Source organism: Papilio polytes, unplaced genomic scaffold (assembly GCF_000836215.1).
Source record: "Papilio polytes unplaced genomic scaffold, Ppol_1.0 DF823957.1, whole genome shotgun sequence".
NCBI lineage: Eukaryota > Metazoa > Arthropoda > Insecta > Lepidoptera > Papilionidae > Papilio > Papilio polytes.
In genome coordinates, this window is record NW_013525247.1 from 290,695 (window position 1) to 310,252 (window position 19,558).

A 19,558-nucleotide genomic window follows, 5' to 3' on the forward strand; every position below is an offset into this window, starting at 1 on the left:
GTTATGCCGTAACACACATAAAAAATAAAAATAAAAAAAAAAAATATACCGTCGAATTGAATACCTCCTTCTTTTGGGAAGTCGGTCAAAAAGGGGTCTACAAAAGCATCCGTTCATACTTTGAATGTTTTCCATTTCAAGGTTTTCCAATTTTATAAGGTGGTGTTTTTCATTTATACAATAAAACAATTACGTACTCGTTAAGGGTCGCTAAACGTCTATTTAGGTGTTTATCTAAAGACAACCAGTAAGTATTTAATAATAGAAAAAAATGGATGATTTTATGATGTCATAGACTCTGATGCTTATCGAATGGGAACTGAATTAGAAAAACATTGTTAAAAGACACTGATAAAAGATAACCAAAGAATAAAAGAGAACATATTTTTAAAGATGTCAAGATATTCCTTGCCTATTTTGAATCATAAAAACAGTATTTAAGTTAGTCTATTTATGTCTGTTTTGGAGTTCTTTGAACCCAGAACGTGACGGTATAAGTGTTTTGTTATGGGAATTAGAATTATTAAAAAAGGCGATAAATATGTACTTGAAACGTGAACGTTGTGGAAATTGTTTGAAAGAAATTCCTTGGCCCAAATCACACATTTACATTGAATAATAGTATTTTAAGATTTCTAACTAAATAATGCAACAGCGGCCCGTGTGTGCCGAACCTCAACTGTTAATCGTCCTTTAATATAATCTACAGACGAGTGCCGATAGTAAAAAGTTAATAAAACTCTGACTGTTGTCTTTTAACTTTTGATTTTTACTGTCAATTTACACAGAACTCAAAATATTCGTCCCTTGAGTCGACAGTCAAGTTGCTATTATGGTCAGCTTTATGTACATTACGAAATAATACAAATTTTATTACTTGTAATTTAGTAAGCAAGATTCAAAAATGAGTTTATGATTTAAAATTTATGATCGAGATAATTAGACTGTTTTGAAACATTATTATGCGTTTAAACTTGATCTAATCTATAAATCTCATTTAATTATCTTAAAACATGATTTCTCATGAGTTAACGCAATCGCTTAAATAGTATGTAAATAGCCTCGATGAGAAAATTGGAGCGGCATGGTGGATTTATTACGGTTGTCGTATAAATGTCGACAAAATTGACGATTAAGATGTCGAGTTCTTAAATTATTAAGACACTCCATATGTCGGTACTATTAATAAAGGCAATGCACCACTAGCAAATATTAAATAGCACCTGGGAAATTCACATATCTAGCATTTGAAGAAACGTAGAATCCACAATGCGCTTATGAATTTAATAGTAGATGTACATAGGTATATATTTTAAAATGTAGTCATAATTATAATCTAGTCCTAGTAGTAACAGTAACTTATTGTTTTTTTTTTATGTTTTTTAATTGTAAATAGATATGAATTTTAAAATGTATTAATGATTGTATTTTATATTGGAACTGTAAGTATTGTATTTTAAATAAAATAAAGTAAACAAAGTCCTTGGATTCACCACGCCAGGGGGAGAACGACGGGGCGGCAAAAGGCCGCCCATAAAAAAAATAGTAGATGGCGTGCAACTGCAACGATCAATTGTAAGAAAAAAAACACACACACACACCACACTCGTAGCTTTTGCCTATGCCATTCAAACGCTGGGATGGATGAATGTTAATCGATCTCTTTGAAATTTGTCACAGATATGGAACATACTACTTTTTATATTTCCGCAAATGTATTAGAAAATTAGGAATCGTTGGCTGTCTTTAAACTTTTGAATCTTTGTTACGTTTATCGTAAGTAAAACGCTAAACTCTCAAACTGTTTATCTCAAATTTACTGTTTATTAGTAAAAACAAAACGTACCATTTAAGTGTTTTACGACACGGCGTTGCACAAACAATGATGTAGTCACGTGGCGTACACCGAAATAGCCTCTATTATTTGACAATAAAGAGTAATATGGCATCCTTGAATTTGAAGAATAGTTTAGAGACAGGCGCGGCCGAATGTACGTAAATAATATGTCGAGGAACAATTCGAACGGCTCAAGGTTCCTTTGACTCGAGATGAATTGATTTTCCAACAGCGTGTCGCGTATTAAGTACAAGCGATGTAAAGTGTTGCTTCTATTGGACCTGAAATAGGTGCGAAATGTGGTCATAAGAAATTTAAGAAAGTGTAAGTTAAATTTTAGTAGCTTCGGAACGTAATTGCATATTAAGACAAAACAAAAGAGATATGAATCCATCATTATTCGTTAAGCTAACTAGGTTGCCTTATATTGGGATAATTGATTTTAGTTGTAATTTTGATATCTTAAAATCATTGAAAGATGACCAAGAACGGAAGAGCATACGCTAAAATAAGTCAATGAATTTTGTCGAATCTACTAATCAGCAATTAATATATAACATCCAGACAGACTGCTCATTTACTATCTCCGATTCTGCGCAAGTGTAAATAATATCGTACCTTCCTTCTTTGTACAAAATGTATAAATTTTTAAACATTAAATAAATTTTACATCTCGAAAAATACTCTTCTAAGGCTCTTACCTCCAAAGTACTTACTGCTGGTAAGTCTAAAATCTAACCGTTTGTAAAGAAGTCTCACAAGGCTGCCGACATAAAATTTGGAGATACTTTTCCGAAACGAAACGAATAGAATTGTAAAAATCCCTTCATAGATTTTATCAAAATCGGATTTGTGACTATTGTCGTATTCTGAAATGCAATCTTACTAATATTATAAATGCGTAAGTTTAGATGGATTTTCGTTACAGTTTGTAGTCTAATCTGCTGCATGTATTTTGATGAAATTTGGTATAGACGTAGAGCATAGTCTGGAAGAACACATATGGTACTTACTTTTATTTTGTTTTCAATTCCACGGGGAAGAAATTACATTCGAGATCTTGTATTATAATAATGAAAATACTGTATGACTTTTCTAAATAATGTATCATTCCTTCTCATATGAAAACAATGCATAATGTTAAAAAATATTAGCAAAATCAAGATTCCTTAAGAGGAATCTTGATTTTGCTAATATTTTTTACTAAGATCTAAGGATCTTCTTCGGCATTGTCTTCGTGTCCTTTAGTTGTTGAGAATAAAAAGCGAAGTAAAGTACTGATTTGATGAATCGCATGACAGCATTTCTCTCGATGCACTTTGCATTCGAGACTTTCGCTCTTAAATTGATATTAACTATCAAATTGAAAGTGCAACATGCACTAATTGACCTTGAGACGATCACTACATAAATACACAGATATAGAAAGCACAACGTCTGTCTCGTCACACCCACGTGCATTACCACGAATCTCCACTACCGCGACGCTTGTTATAAAATACGTTTTATCTATTTTTTTTAAAGATAATGAAAGAGATGGTCAAATATCACGGCAGTGTAGTTTCAGCTTCAGTTGACTTTCCGACAATTAACCCGCTGAGCTTTCATTTCACCCTTGCGCTTTTATTTTAAGACCATAAGATATTTCGATTTTTACTGTTTGGTTCTCTTATAGATATTTTTTTATTGTAATTTTTCTTTTCCGTAACTGAATATATGACGAACGGGAGCAGTCCACAAATCGAAGGAGATGTTTATGGCCATTATATTGCGTAGTATAAATGTTATTTGGCATTGCTTTGCGGTGTAACGACCAAACCACGGTCGGTGTTAATGTGCCCAAATCTATTTTAACACCGAATAGAATTGCAAACATACTGTTTACTACGTACTTACTGCTTATTTTAAAATGAACAACAAACTCGTATTACCATAACATAGTTTAAGTAATATTTGACAAGCGTTAACCAGTGATAAAACAAATGAATGTTTGGCTATTAATAAGAACAGAACTTGATGATTTTATTTAATTGAATCTTTATACTTTTAAAGAGTTGTACTATTACGAGCCGATACAATTTTTTACTATAAATTATCAAGGTATCAAGGACAGCAGTTCAAATATCTTTCATAATATATCGTAGTTGATATAAGACACATTCAATCATTGACTAACAACTAAGGTCGGATGCCCATGCCAATGATGTTTGAACGGGTTATAAATAGCTTGTATTGGGGAGCATTGCCACAGTAGTACGCTTAAAGCGGCCACTAATTCTAAATATAAACACAAGTAACAATTGTAATGAATAACTTATTAACATAATGTTTAACTGAAGCCTCCGAGTTGAATTCGTTTTGTTATTCTTCTGAAGTTTGTTTACTTTCGTATTTTTATTGTAAATAAAATTTCAATTCACGGATCTGAGCGTTGTTGAATATTAAATATAAATATCTAGAAGTTAGTTACCAATGTTAATTTTTACACTTTATAAGTTTAGTTCTGTGTACAAATGGTTCATTTTAATTGTTAATTATAATGAAATATTTATATTCCAACGTATAATAATTTTAAAAAGGACCCATTAGTAAAATTCGTATATATTGTTATAGTTCAGAAATACCGCTGAAGAGAAAATAAAAAACAAAGAGCTTTCACATAAATACATCTAATTTTGTTTTGCAAATGTTTGAATAGTCTAAGAAAATATTGTTGACGAATCACGTATTACTAGCATCTAAGATCTAATGGATTTATTTCTAATCTAATAGAGATTTCTATAGTTAAAAATTGAACAGCTACACATTTTATAACAAAATGAATTAGCACTTTTAGACTTAAGTAATAAGTCGATTGCAAGATTTTTATTCCTTTGTTAGCCCACGTCGTCCAACTGCAGTTCATACACCTCTTCGCCATCACTTTATAATTTCCTATCTAATCATTTTTGTTGCCAATCTGTCTAGTTCTTCTCGCTAGTCTTCGATGTCTAATTTATAAGGTGGTAATCAATCGACAGATATTTATTTTCTGATTACATATCTATTGGATGTTTATTTATTTATTTATTTATTTTGTACACACATACATACGTATGTACGTAACAAGCTAAGTAACTTGTATAGGCAGCAAGGTTGATCTGTAATGCCATTTGGCTGTCTTACTTGACCCACTCGCTGTTTATCATTTGTTTTTATGTATAGTGACCATATGGGAATGAAAATACAACAACTAACCGATATGTTATGTTACCCTTTTAATATAAAGAAGGTAAATAAACAGTGGGACCCTTTAGTGTACCCGCTTTTAGTATAAAAGTGTACCGAAGAGAAGGCGGAGTTGAAAAAAAAATTAAGTACCAGATTTTTTATACCGCAATATAGTGAAACATCGCTATGGTGACCGTGTCTATCTTATCTTAGAACACTATTCAGTCATAGTTACTCTGGTACAAAAACATTGCATTTAATCGTTAGTTTACATACAAAAATCGCCCTTCATTCTTAATATAATTAAAAGTTTCATTACTCTTTACTCTAACTTTATATTGATAACACATGTTAACCAGATGATGTATTAATGCTTTTTACACCGCAAAAAAAACACGATAACGTACTAACGTGTGTGGCGGTATCTAAATTTATAGGAGACAAAATTCCCAAGATGATTCACGACAAATATTTCTTAATGCTCAGCGAAAAAGTCCATGCGTTTTAAATAGATTGGCCAATATTACATTTACAACTTTGTTTGCATATGCAACAATGTTTTTAATAGTTTCTTATGGACGCGTCATCGTATAGAGACTGTGTGGAGAATAATTGAAAGGGTTTAGCAAAACTAGACGTAATGTAGGTCAAGATCTAATATGAATAACCTTATAATAAGTCTCTAGTAGTTATAGCGTTTGTTGTAACTGATTAACTTATTAATGTTCGGTGGTTGAATTGATGATTGGTATTTCGGAAGTTATTTTACAGATAAATACCTCTAAATCACGATGTGAATGTTTCAAAGGATTGTAAAAAAATATTCTTTCGGACGATAGTCTTGTTGTTTCAAGTATTATTTGAATTGGAAAACAATTACCTATTCTTATATATAATATTGTACTACTTAATTTACTTGCTACATCGAAAAAATTTTTGTAATCCTTGTATGAAGTTCCAATAAAAATGTTATATGAAACCTTGGTGCTATATATAAATTTGCACGGCAGTATTTCTACTAAAGTTCCTTTCCACTATGTGTCCGGACTGACCTGGCGAATTGTAACACGAAATTCGTAGCCAAAACTAAAATATATCGGTTGACGTTTCCGCGCGCTACATGCCAGGAAATTGTATGCCGTACGTTGATGCGCCTTGTTTTGATTTAAATGCATTTTATTTGGCAAAATGAATTTCGTTTTTAATTTGTTATACTTCTTATTAAAGTGATGAATTCTTGGTGAATCGACTTTCGGTGATGTCATAAATTTTGATTTTCTTCTGTTCTGATTCTGTTGTCCTTCGTTCGCGTGGCATTAAAATTATTTTCGTTGTTAAGGAGAACCATAAATGTCATTGACCCTTTTATACAATGGAACTGTATACTTTTCCGGGACATCACGTATCAAATTTCATTCAGATCCCGTTTCGCTGTTTAGGAGATATGTTTTGACATCAATTCATTCAACATTCACATCAATATAGGTAAAATTACTTGGTACATTTCAACTGTTACCTTGACAAATTACTTGTACATGAATTACGTCTGGAAAATCTATCGTACAATGGTCAGTACGGTTTAGAGTCTGGCTTATAACCTAATACGAGTCTCTTTCATATGTTATTTAATATAAGGTATTCATTTCCCTTCCCCTTTCAATATTTCAGACCGATTGAGTTGGATTTCTTTATACCATATAGGTAAGACTATATGAAAGACTTTTAAATAAGATATGTTATAACATATTTATCTTACTTTTATATTGAAAGTAAAAAAAATATTAAATCTTCTTATTGGTGTATTATTACGATCGAGATTTACAATGTTTACATTGACATATGTCGAGAGGTTAAACTGCCCGCTAGAGAATCGAAAAATAAAAAATAGATATTAAAAAAAAATCGAATAAGGCCTTATTGATAGCAACTGCCTTCCTCGTAGATCTAGATCATCGGTTTGTGACGTCCATGTTCGAAGCTATATGACTAGTTTCCGAACCAATAGGATCGTGAACATCAAATGAGATTTCAAAGCAGAGTAGGAAATAAACGTCCTCGACGGTTCATTCAACTGTAACTTGATATAAATGTTAAATTAGATAAGTCCTTGTTACATTAATACATACGTAAATTTTAAATAAACACACAGATCAGTATAAACAGGTATCCTTGTTAAGAATCAATCACTCGCGACACATCTAGCGCCATGGCCTGTTTTATAGCATATATGAATAACTTTGAATTTATCTATAGAAGAACATTATGCTGAAACTGTTCTATCAATAGTAACTGTAAATTTCCACTGATAAATTATTTACATTAAACTAGCTTTCGCCCACGACTCCCTCCGCGTGGAATTAAAAAAAAAAACAAAAGAAAGTAGCCTATGTGTTCTTCCAATCTGTCCTCTACATCTGTACCAAATTTCATCGAAATCCGTTCAGCCGTTTAAGCTACAAACTCTAACAAACATCCGTCCATCCATCCATCCATCTAAACTTTCGCATTTATAATACTAAATAGTACAGTATGATTTGATATATTCAGATATGTATTTTTTTTGGAAAAACAGGGATTACTAATCGATCTTTAAAGGCTTCCAAATACTCGAATCGATTATTGAGACAAAAAATGGAACTGAAGCAATATTTTGATAGTATATGCGTTAAGCGCGAGAAAACAGTTATGATCTACGTAACCGTGACGCGGGAGTGGCCTAAAAAGAGTTGCTTGCTCCCAACTGACCGTGTTTCTGATTCCCCGGGACGCTTAGACAAGGCGCATCCAATATAAGGAGGTCTACTTTACCTATGTATATTCTTAGTCTTCCTTCTAACCCGGTCGCTTCTATTGTTCTGTTAGCAAATATCGTATTTTTGTAACAAAGGGCTAAAAGGCCATTAAACCTACGTTACTTTTAAAATAATTTCAGATAGACCCATGTGTCCTACACTACATAAATGATAACATAGATAGTAAAAAAATTCTAGCATATCTGTCAGTTTTTAATTTCTCGAATGGAAAAACAAACGACGTTTGCATCACTCACTGATATCTAATTGATTATATTTAAGAGGCAGAGTTGGTGTTGTTGCAAAGTACGTGGCAATTGGCAAATGGAACATCGCGGATTTCCGCGATTGTACAAACACTTTACTATCATCCCTTGTATTCTATTTGAGAGAGCAGTAATTTCGTATAATTAAACGACTTCACGAATTTGAGGTGAATTATCTTTTCATATATATATATATATATAATATATACGTTGAGGGCTCAGTTGTGTTTCTTAAATATTATGTTTCTCACATTACTCTTGTAATTTGTAAACTTGATTTAATACCATCTGTGATTTTTGATGAATTATATTCCCGTTGGCGTGTCACGGGATTTAAGGAGATATTAAATGGTAGACGGTACAATTTTCTTGGAAGTCACAGCTTTGTAATAAGATATCTTAAATGAAATTGACATAAAATTCGAGACGAATGTAATATTTGCCAGTATTACTAAGAATGGAAAATAAATCCTTATTCCCAGTAAACATATTGTTATCTATTTCCAACTACAAACGATAAAAGGAATGTACGTTATATTTTTCTGTTACTTTCAGTGAGATTACGGCCGAATGGTGAAACGAATAATAAATTTTTCGCTTCATAAGTCATACTCAATCTGAGACCAAAATTTTTAAAGGAATTTGTAGTTTAAGCGTGGCCATTATCATTTAAGAATCTATAACATATTTAAATATCGAATAAGTATTGGGTAGTTTGTATTGTAATGCAAATTTATTAGGGCGGGCGCACACCTTTGACGAAACTATCGTAGAATGGTTGTGCGATTGTCGATTGTTTCGCATCCAATTCAACTGTTCAGTTGAACAACTAAATAACGAGTAGCGTGTGCGCCTTCATTAAAGCTCACAGGAATCAAAACTCGACTCAACAGTTTAGTCAAAGATATGCGCGCGTTCTTAGTGTTATTCAATAAATATAACTGAAGGATATTTACGACTAATTAAAAGAAATTTTATGATTAATTGTTTCAGCTGAATTGACGAAAGTTAAACAAGATTACGTTAAATTATAAGCGAAATATATTTGTTTTATGCAATTGCATGAATTACATCCGCACGTCCGCATAACTTCACCTATTTTGAATGTATTTGGCAACAAATTGGAAAGAAGCATTAAAATAATTAACGATTCTTCGTTTATGTAAGCAATATAAAAAAAAACATAACAGAAACGATGTATTTATATAAATATCAGATCATTTAAGTTAATACTAAAATAACTTTAACTCTTTAACTTTAATTTTAACTAATAAATAACCAAATCGTCGACTACATCGATTTCTACGAAAAACTAACAAACAACGGCATTTGAATTTTAATCAATGGTGAGTTTTATAACAGTTATAATTTTTATTGTTAAGATAATATGTGTATGTATGAAATAGGTAACTTGAGTTTTACTGCGAGATATAAAGGTTAACCTAATACTAATGAATCGCTAGTTAATAACAAAATAAGTAAAAACTTTAAAAACCCAGAACGAGTGAAGATGTGAGTCACTGGCAAACGAAATTTAATTAGTCACATTGCTAACTATAGGTATTACAAAAGCTTTTATTTTCATTATAATTTTAAACTAGAAAAATCTTTGTTAAGTAAAAAGAGGACTACATACTTAAAGACTTGCTTGAAGTTGAAACGAGAAAGATGGTAAAGAAAAATCTTTCGTGTAACAATATTTTATCGGAAAGTCAAGTCGACGTTCATAGACGTCGCAAAAGTTTACTTTTCGATTAAAGTTACATAGAACTATGAATATCATTGTCTGTAAAAATACGTAAGGCTTCGATGTTTTCACAGTCAACGTAATTAAACGAATACAAATTTAAAAATAAGAGCGGGTATACATCGGGCGCTCGGCGCTGCTATAACAGCGTATACACACTACACAGCACGGCGCGTTCGGCGTGCGTCAGTAAGTCGTACATTTTTGACTCTATAAAGAAATCAGTGTAAACTGTTGGGTCTTCGTTTTCAAAGCGTGCAATTAAATGTACAACAACGTAACGGCTCATATCAAAGCTCGCAACTGATATCCGCGCAACGCGCGTTTGACGAACGCTGAAGTAAGCGCTAGAATGTGCACACTTCAACACAAATTATGGTTTTCAAAACGCGCGTTTGAAAACGGTCGATATGGTGGGAACACATCGTATTAAGCGACGATGAACTTAAAAACTAAATTAAATTAAAGTTTAAAATGCCGTAATTTACTCGTATATAGCTCTTGTATAAACTTTTGGATTATAAATATGGTGAAATTCATGTTTTAAAAGTCTGTATGTATCTGTAACATTCGTATTGACATTATGTATTTTTTATCTTTATTCAACATGTTGGTGTTCTTGTGAGTGTATGATAAAATTATTTCATGTACGTAATGAATAAATAAATAAATAAATTAATAAACGTTATTATGATATTTTGATTCAAACATGTTTGCAAAACAAATAAGATCTGAGGTCTATTTTTTTTATTAATAAAGCTTTGTTTTCTAATTATTAATTTCATAAACATTTTTACGTTAAATAAATTTAAATAATCAAAGGAAAAGAATTTCAGTTTACTGGGAAACTTAAATAAATCTATGAGGCAACTTGCAATTTAATTTCGTGCTTGTGTTTTATTACTTTTCTTTAACGTGAAACTGGATGTTCTTTTGTTTTTATATGATTTTATTTGTTTCCATTAGGTATGTAAGTGATGTTGGATAATGGTATACTAACATTCTTTTAATTCATTATTCTCTTTTCCTTTCGCCCTTATTTTGTTGAAAAGGTGTTAAAGATTTTCATCACTAATGTTATTATTTTATTAAGAAAATTTAACATTGTGTTTCTAGTAATTGTACCAACTTGAATATAGAGTTAATGTGGGAAAAAGTGCATAAACTCTACGATTATCACTTTTGTTCAAATTTCGCTTAAATTTTGAATTATAAAAAATAATCTTCAAGTAATCCAGCGATCTGACGTCGTACGTTAATGTCAAAGAAGTTCTGAACAACTGCAGTCTCTAAGTTTGTACAAGTCTTTGTAAGTGACGGGGCTGTAAACGTTCGGCAACATCTAAATCCCGGCTGTAAACCCGCTTGCGTCAAAATTGATTGCACACTGAACTTTGTAAAGCTTCAAGCACGAACAAAGTCATGTGTAACTGACGTGAGATACAAAAGTCCTTAATAAGCATATTATGAAATCACAAGCAAGTTACCTTTTAGTACAAGGAGATCTACATAGTTAGTAGCAATAAATTAATAGTTTTAAATCATTTTTTTATCGGTATAAATGTCAGTATAGGCGGAGCAAAATAATTTAATTTTGACCCGAGGTACTTATACAACATGAAAATATTTTTAATTTTTAAGAAACACATTTTGATGCTCTTTATTAAAATCTTTTTCCCAATTATAATTTTCATACAAGTTGTTAATAAAAAGACGTAAAAAGTTCTCAGAGGAAATTTAAAGGTAGCTTAAAGCGGTCTGCAGCAGTCGAATGACCCCATACAATCACCGCAGTTGGCTGATGCTAAGTAAGCGAAGCACGCCGCCTGTTTGTACCTATCTCAGTTGACTGCTTAAAGCCGTCCGTGTACTGCGCCTCTGTATTTCGCCCTTAGTCAAAGCTAAGCGTGGAAGCAACTTTATTGCAATTCATTAAGTTTATATATTTAATAACTTTCTTGAATGAATACTTTTGACCTTATTTTAGAATATAACTTGAAATTTCCATTTATTTTGAGCTCAACTTGGGCAAGGTTTAAACAACAAAACGTGAAAGTTTGTTAAGAAAATCAACGACAACTTAAACATAAGTGCATTGAAGAGATGCTAAAGTTATAACCGTAAGTTTGATTAATTACAAAATCCAATTGATAGTTTGTTGTTTTTAAAATTAATGTGTCGTCATTTCCTGTAAAAGGATCAAAACATATGTTTTATTGCACACTCTATTTTAAATTTTAAAATCAGTTAACTTTGAAGCCCATATTCTATTACACACTAGCTATTACCCGCGACTCCGCGGTCCGCGTGGAATTGAAAAAAAAGTAAATAGCCTATGTATTCTTCCACACTATCCTCTACATCTATGACAAATTTCATCGAGATTCGTAAAGCAGTTTTGGCTACAAATGTTAACAAACATCCATCCATTCATCTAAACATTCGCATTTATAATATTAGTATGAAGAATTACATGATGAATTGTACGTTGAAAAATGCTTTTATCAATACTTTTAGCGGAACGTATTTTATCCGTAATGCATTTAACATTGTCACTTATACTGCAGTGACAAAGTTAACTGTGGGATAACTACTAAATTCTTCGCTAAAACCCTTTTATTAAACTACGAGTAGTATGGATTTTTTTAACTTAGTTCCATGAAATACTGTAAAAAAACGTTACTTAGGCTAAAAATCAATAAAAGCAAATTATAACATTTTAAGAATCATTTATTTGTTTGTAATAGCTGGTTACTAATAATTTCCTTTTAAAAAACCTTCGACATTTACTTTTTCGGATAAAAATTTGCAAGTCATCGTTAACAACATAGATCCATCGTTAAGATTTAATTTTAATTTCCCGACTTTCTTTCACAGCAGTTTCAATCTTTACGAAGAAATTCTGCTGTAGAATAAGTAACAAAAACAAGTACTAAGGGGATGAATTCGACAATACGTTTGTAAGAAAAGCACTCACTGAAATCTTGTTCCAATAGGAAATGCTATTTCAAGGAATAGAAAATTGACCGAAAAAATATTAACATTCATGGATTGAATTTCGTAAATTGTCACCGCAAAAGTTTAAAGTTGCTATGGCAAGTTTTCAAACTAGGTAGGCCAGGATTAATTATCTTTGTCATCATTATCGACATCTATTTATTTTAACTTTACGGTGAGGTAAACTGCTTTAACATAAATTAAGGTAAACTAATCAATATAACCTAAAAAACGTACAAAAATCAATGTTTTTCATTCGATTTTTGTAACATCCTTAGTTTTTAAAAACGTTCACAGACGCAACATTGTAACGAGGTTCCTGAACGAATATCATTATAATAAATAGGTAATTTAAATGAAAAAAAGTTAAGCTTTTGTGCAATTCTATTTTCAAAAAAATAAATTTTAATCTTCGTATTTACCATGTTACGGTGTTAAATTTGGAGGAGTGTCAAATGTGACCTATTAAAATGATCCTGCCATAACTTCATTGTGAGCGTGAAATTTCATTTCCCAGAAATGGGTAGGAAATTAACGTCCTCGACTGTATTATATTCTTGATACCATTGAAAGGTGAAATCTACTGAAATATTTATATTTACATTTCCACAGTTAAACACCAAAAACTGCTAGGGGTATTTTTTCTGTCCGCGAATTCTTTTTCGTTGAAAATTGTTCCTGTCAATAGTATACGAGTACTATCTTCTATCTATACAAATAATAAAATTGGAGTGTCTGTAAATATCAAAGGAAAAATTTCATATTTAGGGAAGATGGTGTATTTGCGTTGCTGATAATAAAAATTTAAAAACATTTAAAAAATCTCCGAAAGGTCTGGGCCGATTTCGACCGAACTTTCATTGAAGGGTAGCTGACATAGACGGGCATATTATAGCCTACTTTTTAATACCGCACTGTCAAAATGGCGACCGGACTGCTATCTCTGGAACGGGAGGACGGATCGATTTGGACGGGACTTTAACTCAAAGAAGACGACTATTTTTTTTTAAATTCCACGCCAACGAAATTTGCTGGCGACAGCTTCTATTTCATAAATATTAAGAAGATAACGTAAAGATGGGTATCAAAGGCGCGTGTTTGCATAGACATAACCAAGTGGTCAAGATTATTCATCAGCAACTTGCCCTTAAATATTCTCTTGTGAATTCTGAGGTACCATATTACCAAAAATACTTAATAGATTATTACCAAGAAAATAGCCGTATCATGTTCTACTGGGATAGGACTATTGCTGCCAATAGGCCTAATATAGTGATAATATCGGTCAGAGGGTTGTGTAATGTTAGTGGATATCACTATCCCCAATGAAATTCGGCACAGATGTAGAACATAGTGCGATGGAATACATAGTCTTCTTAGAAAGGCTTTCTAATTTCACGTCGTCGAAGTCGCGAGCACAAGCTAGTTTATTGATAATTCTAAGATACTATCATGCATTAGTTATTTTGAAATTTAATATTCGTTGGGCGGCTTATTGAAATAGTGTGAGTGCAAAATCTATTTTGTGCCAACGTATTTGTAATTACTCTATGGCTAAATCCATCGATGCAGCACGAAAGGTGCCTCGATAATTTAAATTGCTTTCACTAAACGTTTTACGAGATTGAAATATTATTAAATAAAATGCAGTCAATACATCAATGGCTTTCTTATTTGTAGCATTTTACATACGCTGTCAATTAAGGAATAATCTGTGTACTTCTTTTGTTTGTCGTACGATCCGATAAAAGTTGCAATTACTAGGCATCTGAAAAACAAACCTAATATCATGTATCGGTTTATAAAATCGTTCATTTTAATGTCGAACTCAGTTACCGTGAAATTAACTTTAACGCGAAGTTGGTTTCGCTTTGGTACCGTTCTGGTTTCGCAGTACTTTTGAAGGTTAAGCTAAAGGCGATACGCATTCGTAAAATAGTGGAACGCTAGAGTTAAATATAACTCACAGTTGTCACTACGAGCCGTTATTACGGGACAGGGACCAAAATAACATATTATTTTTGGACTCGTCGATTAGGACGCGAGGCCGTGACGTCATGGTTAAGATTTATATAAAATAATCTTGACATGTTTTTCTTTAACAGTAATTAAGATGTTACTGTTTAATTCGATAGATAAAAAATTAAACATTTTTGACTTAATATCTGTAATAACGAGAATCATTACATCTATTTTTAGCATGACATAACAATTTTACCCTTTATAGTATTTGTTAAAAAAATATACTATTTTTTAAAATTCTAATAATGTACAAATTTAATGTTAAGCCATAATATTAAGGGTCAACAGTAAAGACTTTTAAAATCTTAATGGTCTCTAAACCTATTTGCGAGATACATTAGTATACTTGTCTATTAACACTACTCTTTAAATTTTTATAATTTCGTCTGCATTTTATGTAAATCTTTTGACAACTTAAAATATTTCTTTATATGAAAGCAACTTCTTAATGAAGCTGCAGGTAGCTTAGTTGTTTCTTAGTTATATTACTGTTTCGTGGACAAAAAGTGAAGTTGAAAGTCTGGTTATTTAAATGGAGACTTTATTGTTAATACGTAAAATAATACGCTGCATATATTCTGTCTTTACTTAAATTACAAATTTGTTAGTCGTGACTACCTACGAATTTTAATTAGAATACTGGCAGTACAAAAACTTTGTAGCTAGAAAACTTCCACCAATTAAATACAACCATTCGGTTATAATGATTGTCAACCTCCGCTAGATGGCTCTACAATAAGTACATAAAGAACAACATTTGAACTTACCTTGAACTGGCTGAGGTACACCTGCTGACGAGTTATATCGGTGGCAAGGATGAGACCAGAGATCTGGTCCTGCAGACTGGACCAGATGCCGCTCAGGCTCTCCATCATACCACTCTCGATGAGGCAGCTCGTCGCACAACGCCAATGGTGGTTCTCAAGCACCGACGTGTTCTAAACACAAATATATGCAACGTGACTTATCGATACCAATAGTGAACACCCAATATATACCTATTAAAAAAGTTACATGTCTTATGGCAACTTAATTTAAATATAGTCGCTATATTGAGAATTGGATTTATACAAGATGGTGATATTACTAGCGATTCGACTTCGTACGGTAACAAAAACAGCGATTAGGAAGTCATAGAAATTGTAAATAATTTAATTGCAATACAAATATTCCGCAATCAAAAGAAAACATTTTAAAGTGGAATAATAAATATAATGAGCAAAAAGCATGACTACATCCTTTTAATAATTCCGGACATTATACCGAAAAATCTGAGACCCAAAACATATAATTTAATAGAAAGCAGTACTGTTGGCAAGGTAGAATTTCATTAAAGTGAGTAAGACCTGTCTCGTACAACTCTGAGTCTTCGAGAAGTGTACTCCCAACACTCCTCAAACTTTGCAAATGCTTCAATGTAACTTTGTAATTACTTAGTGCCGGTATTCCTTTATCAATGCAGTTAACAAGCGTTGGATAGCTATTGCTTTATATGAAAATGGAAATGGATGAAGTTTATGAAAGTACTTTAACTGTGTAGTTTTTACTTCGAAAGTTTGTTTGCACATTTAACGTCTATCAGTTTTAGTTTAATAGCATTTGCTTAAACTTAAACATCGAATAAATTGAAAATGAAAATGTTTGAATTTAATAACGAAAAATCGATTATTTTCATACGAATATTTTATGTTAAAAAAGAAAAAGGGTAAGGCAGCATTGTGAAGAAGTCTCCATTATTGTAATAAATATAACGTAATAAACTTCAAAGTAAATAATAACATTGTATAAATACGATACGAATTGATATATAAATACGATTATTTAAATCGATATAAGTATTTCGATGGTCCCTTACAAGGTTACGTTGTTGAATTCTAATGTGGTTTCAAATGTTATCTATTAAATTGGTCCTACAATAGTAGTAGTAACATTCAACATCAATGTCTTACGTAATCAAACTGCTGGCGATAATTGATTTATTTCATTATTCGAAAAAGTTTTAAGCGAATAGTAATTTAGCGAAATGCTTCATTTGAAAGACCATTTGCCACACAAACAGGGAAGAGTGAATGAAGGAATAAAAAAAAAGGAATATGCAGGCAATAAACAATAAATATATTTAATTTACTAATTTGACGTATCATTTTATATAAGTTATAACTATAACTTTATAGTTTACGTCACCTAATGTTCAACAAAAATTAATTTGAATTACGATATCTTTGGTGGTCATTACAGCCAATATAAAATGTCCACATAAATATACGAAAATGCGAAACACAAAGGTTCGGATATTATTTGTATGTTAAAGTACGGTAAAGGTTTTCGCTCGAGTGCGTATGAAAAGCGTTGGGGGTAGCCTTTGTAACTTGATTGGGAAGTTTGGAGAAAACACAACACTTCATTGTTGTTTGAACGTTTTCACTTTATTTTTTTGATTAGAGAAATAACCAAAAATTATTTAAAAATACTAAAACAGTCTAGAAGCTATTGCTCAAATTAGTTTGACAATTAGAACAATGCCCTTTTGCATTAAAACTCTTTTCTAATGTTAGTTTATTAGTGAAATTTGTATCGGAAGATACTTCTCTCTGTTTTTATTTAAAGCAACTATAAGGGACGACAACAGGAGTGAATATAATATATAAATTATAACACGGCTAAACTCACGTGATCACATTCGGTGTACGCACCGAAGAAGGTTCTCACCCTGAAGAAGGACCACCAACAGGTTCGAAACTGTCGTGAGTTTAGCCGTGTTATAATTTATATAGTGTAATGTCTCATGAAAGTTTTAATAAGTTAGGAGTGATTATAATTCTAAGTGCCCAAATAGAATGATTTTATTAAGGAATCACAATACTAGAAATCCGTATGAACACATTAATTCCGTAAAATGGATATATTTTTCTTTAACAATCCGTTGTACGAGTAGCAAGTGAGAAAACATATCTAAAAGGTATCACATTTATTGTGATATACGTTACTTCGTTGCTTATAACAAGAAACGCAGTGAGCTAGACTGCCAATTAAAACAGCCAGTCAACTTGAAAAATATCTAGTCTCATTTGGTGTTAACAAGCTTTCTGTTATTATTTAGAAATTGAAGGAATATTTCTTCATTTCTAATATATTTTTAACTGCAATTTATTATTTATTGACATGTTACATTTATAAGGTAAAATTGTCGGTTAGGCTATAGTTATAGGGACTAGGTAATAAATTACTTTCAGAAATCTTTACATCATCTATAAACCGAGGATAAAAGTTGTTCTAGTGGTCTGTCAGAGATAACATTTGCATTACAGAGGAATTACAATAGCAGTTAAATCTATAGTAATTCTAGCAATTAACCTAATTGAGGTCATAAGGGATTATTACTACTACTTAGAGATTAGTTAATCTCTTATTTTAGTTCGGTCCATTAAAGTCTATATTGGAATTAATATAAATATACCTAGCAATTAGTTAATCCTATAAGCTATTAATTAATTTCACTCACATGAGAGAATCCATACGCTATTTAGGATTTTGCACTTAACAGATTCGCTACTAACAACAGATCAATTAAGTGGAGTACTTAGTGTATTAAGAGCGCGCGTACCCTTTGACTAAAATATCGCATAACTGTGTAGTCGCGTTTGATTCGTATAAGCTACTGGGTGATTTATGCATTAACATTCAAAACAGTCTTAAAATCATGTCTGTCTGCAACTCCGAGGACGATACACACCTATTCCCATCAACTCTAACTTAGGATGCCTCAAAAGATGCAATAAAATAAATACTAATGAAATTCTATGTTAAAGGCTGGCAGCGGATCCGTAGTTCCTTTGGTATTGCGGATATCCATGGGCGTCGTTGACCACCTCTGTGTTCCCGCCTCTCGTTTGCCCCCTTCTATTATAAAAAAAATATTCCATAAGTAAACACTTACGTGGTATAAATGGGCCAAATAGTCGTGGCTGGTCACGAGGAATGTTTGATTCAATCCGGGGTGGTCTAAGTCGTGTGCCATCGCCGCCAGCAGGCAAGCAAGTAGTTCCTGCGGCTCCATGTATGGCAGAATCTATTGACAAAGAAAAAGAATTAGTAACTAACACTTATTTAAAAAAGTACATTACCGATGAGCTCTTCGTAAATATCATGAATGTTGAAGACCTCAATCATGTGCGACCTTACCGAATTGTGACTCATAAACACTATAATCTTGAGTGTATACTTAATTATTAATTACTAATTCATAATCTTCTTACGGTGAAGGAAAACATCGTGATGCCTGCACATATCGGCGAAGAAATTCAAAGATATTTGTGAAGTCAATCAACCCGCACTTGGCCAGCGTGGTTGACTATGGCCTAGTCACCTCTTATTAGGATAGGCTCCGAGCCTCTCGGTGGGGACGTATAGTGAGCTGGAGATTATGAATCATTAGTCTGAAAATCTGAGTTTAAATTAAATAATTAAAACCGACATTTGGGTGGCACCGACTACTTTTTAGGCCAGGTTTTATTGACCGACTTCCCAAAAGAAGGAGGTATTCAATTCGACGATATATTTTTTTTTTATGTGTGTTACGGCATAACTCCGCCGCTATTGGACCGATTTGGATAATTCTTTTTTTATCCGAAAGGTAATGCTTGCAGGTGGGTCCCATTTTTTTGTTTAATTTTTGGAGTCTAAGACT

At 32.2% G+C, this 19,558-nt stretch overlaps 1 protein-coding gene across 1 annotated transcript in view; it reads right to left on the reverse strand.

The window, feature by feature from the left end:
* The window catches only part of LOC106101746 (cAMP-specific 3',5'-cyclic phosphodiesterase 7B-like), an 84,108-nt gene that overhangs the window by 4,257 nt on the left and 60,293 nt on the right, over nucleotides 1-19,558 (reverse strand). Inside the window, exons 6-7 of the mRNA XM_013281070.1 lie at nucleotides 18,809-18,940; nucleotides 15,639-15,809 (exon numbers count right to left, since the gene is read on the reverse strand). Coding sequence (XP_013136524.1) covers nucleotides 15,639-15,809; nucleotides 18,809-18,940 — 303 coding nt within the window. The remainder of the gene's footprint in view (nucleotides 1-15,638; nucleotides 15,810-18,808; nucleotides 18,941-19,558) is intronic.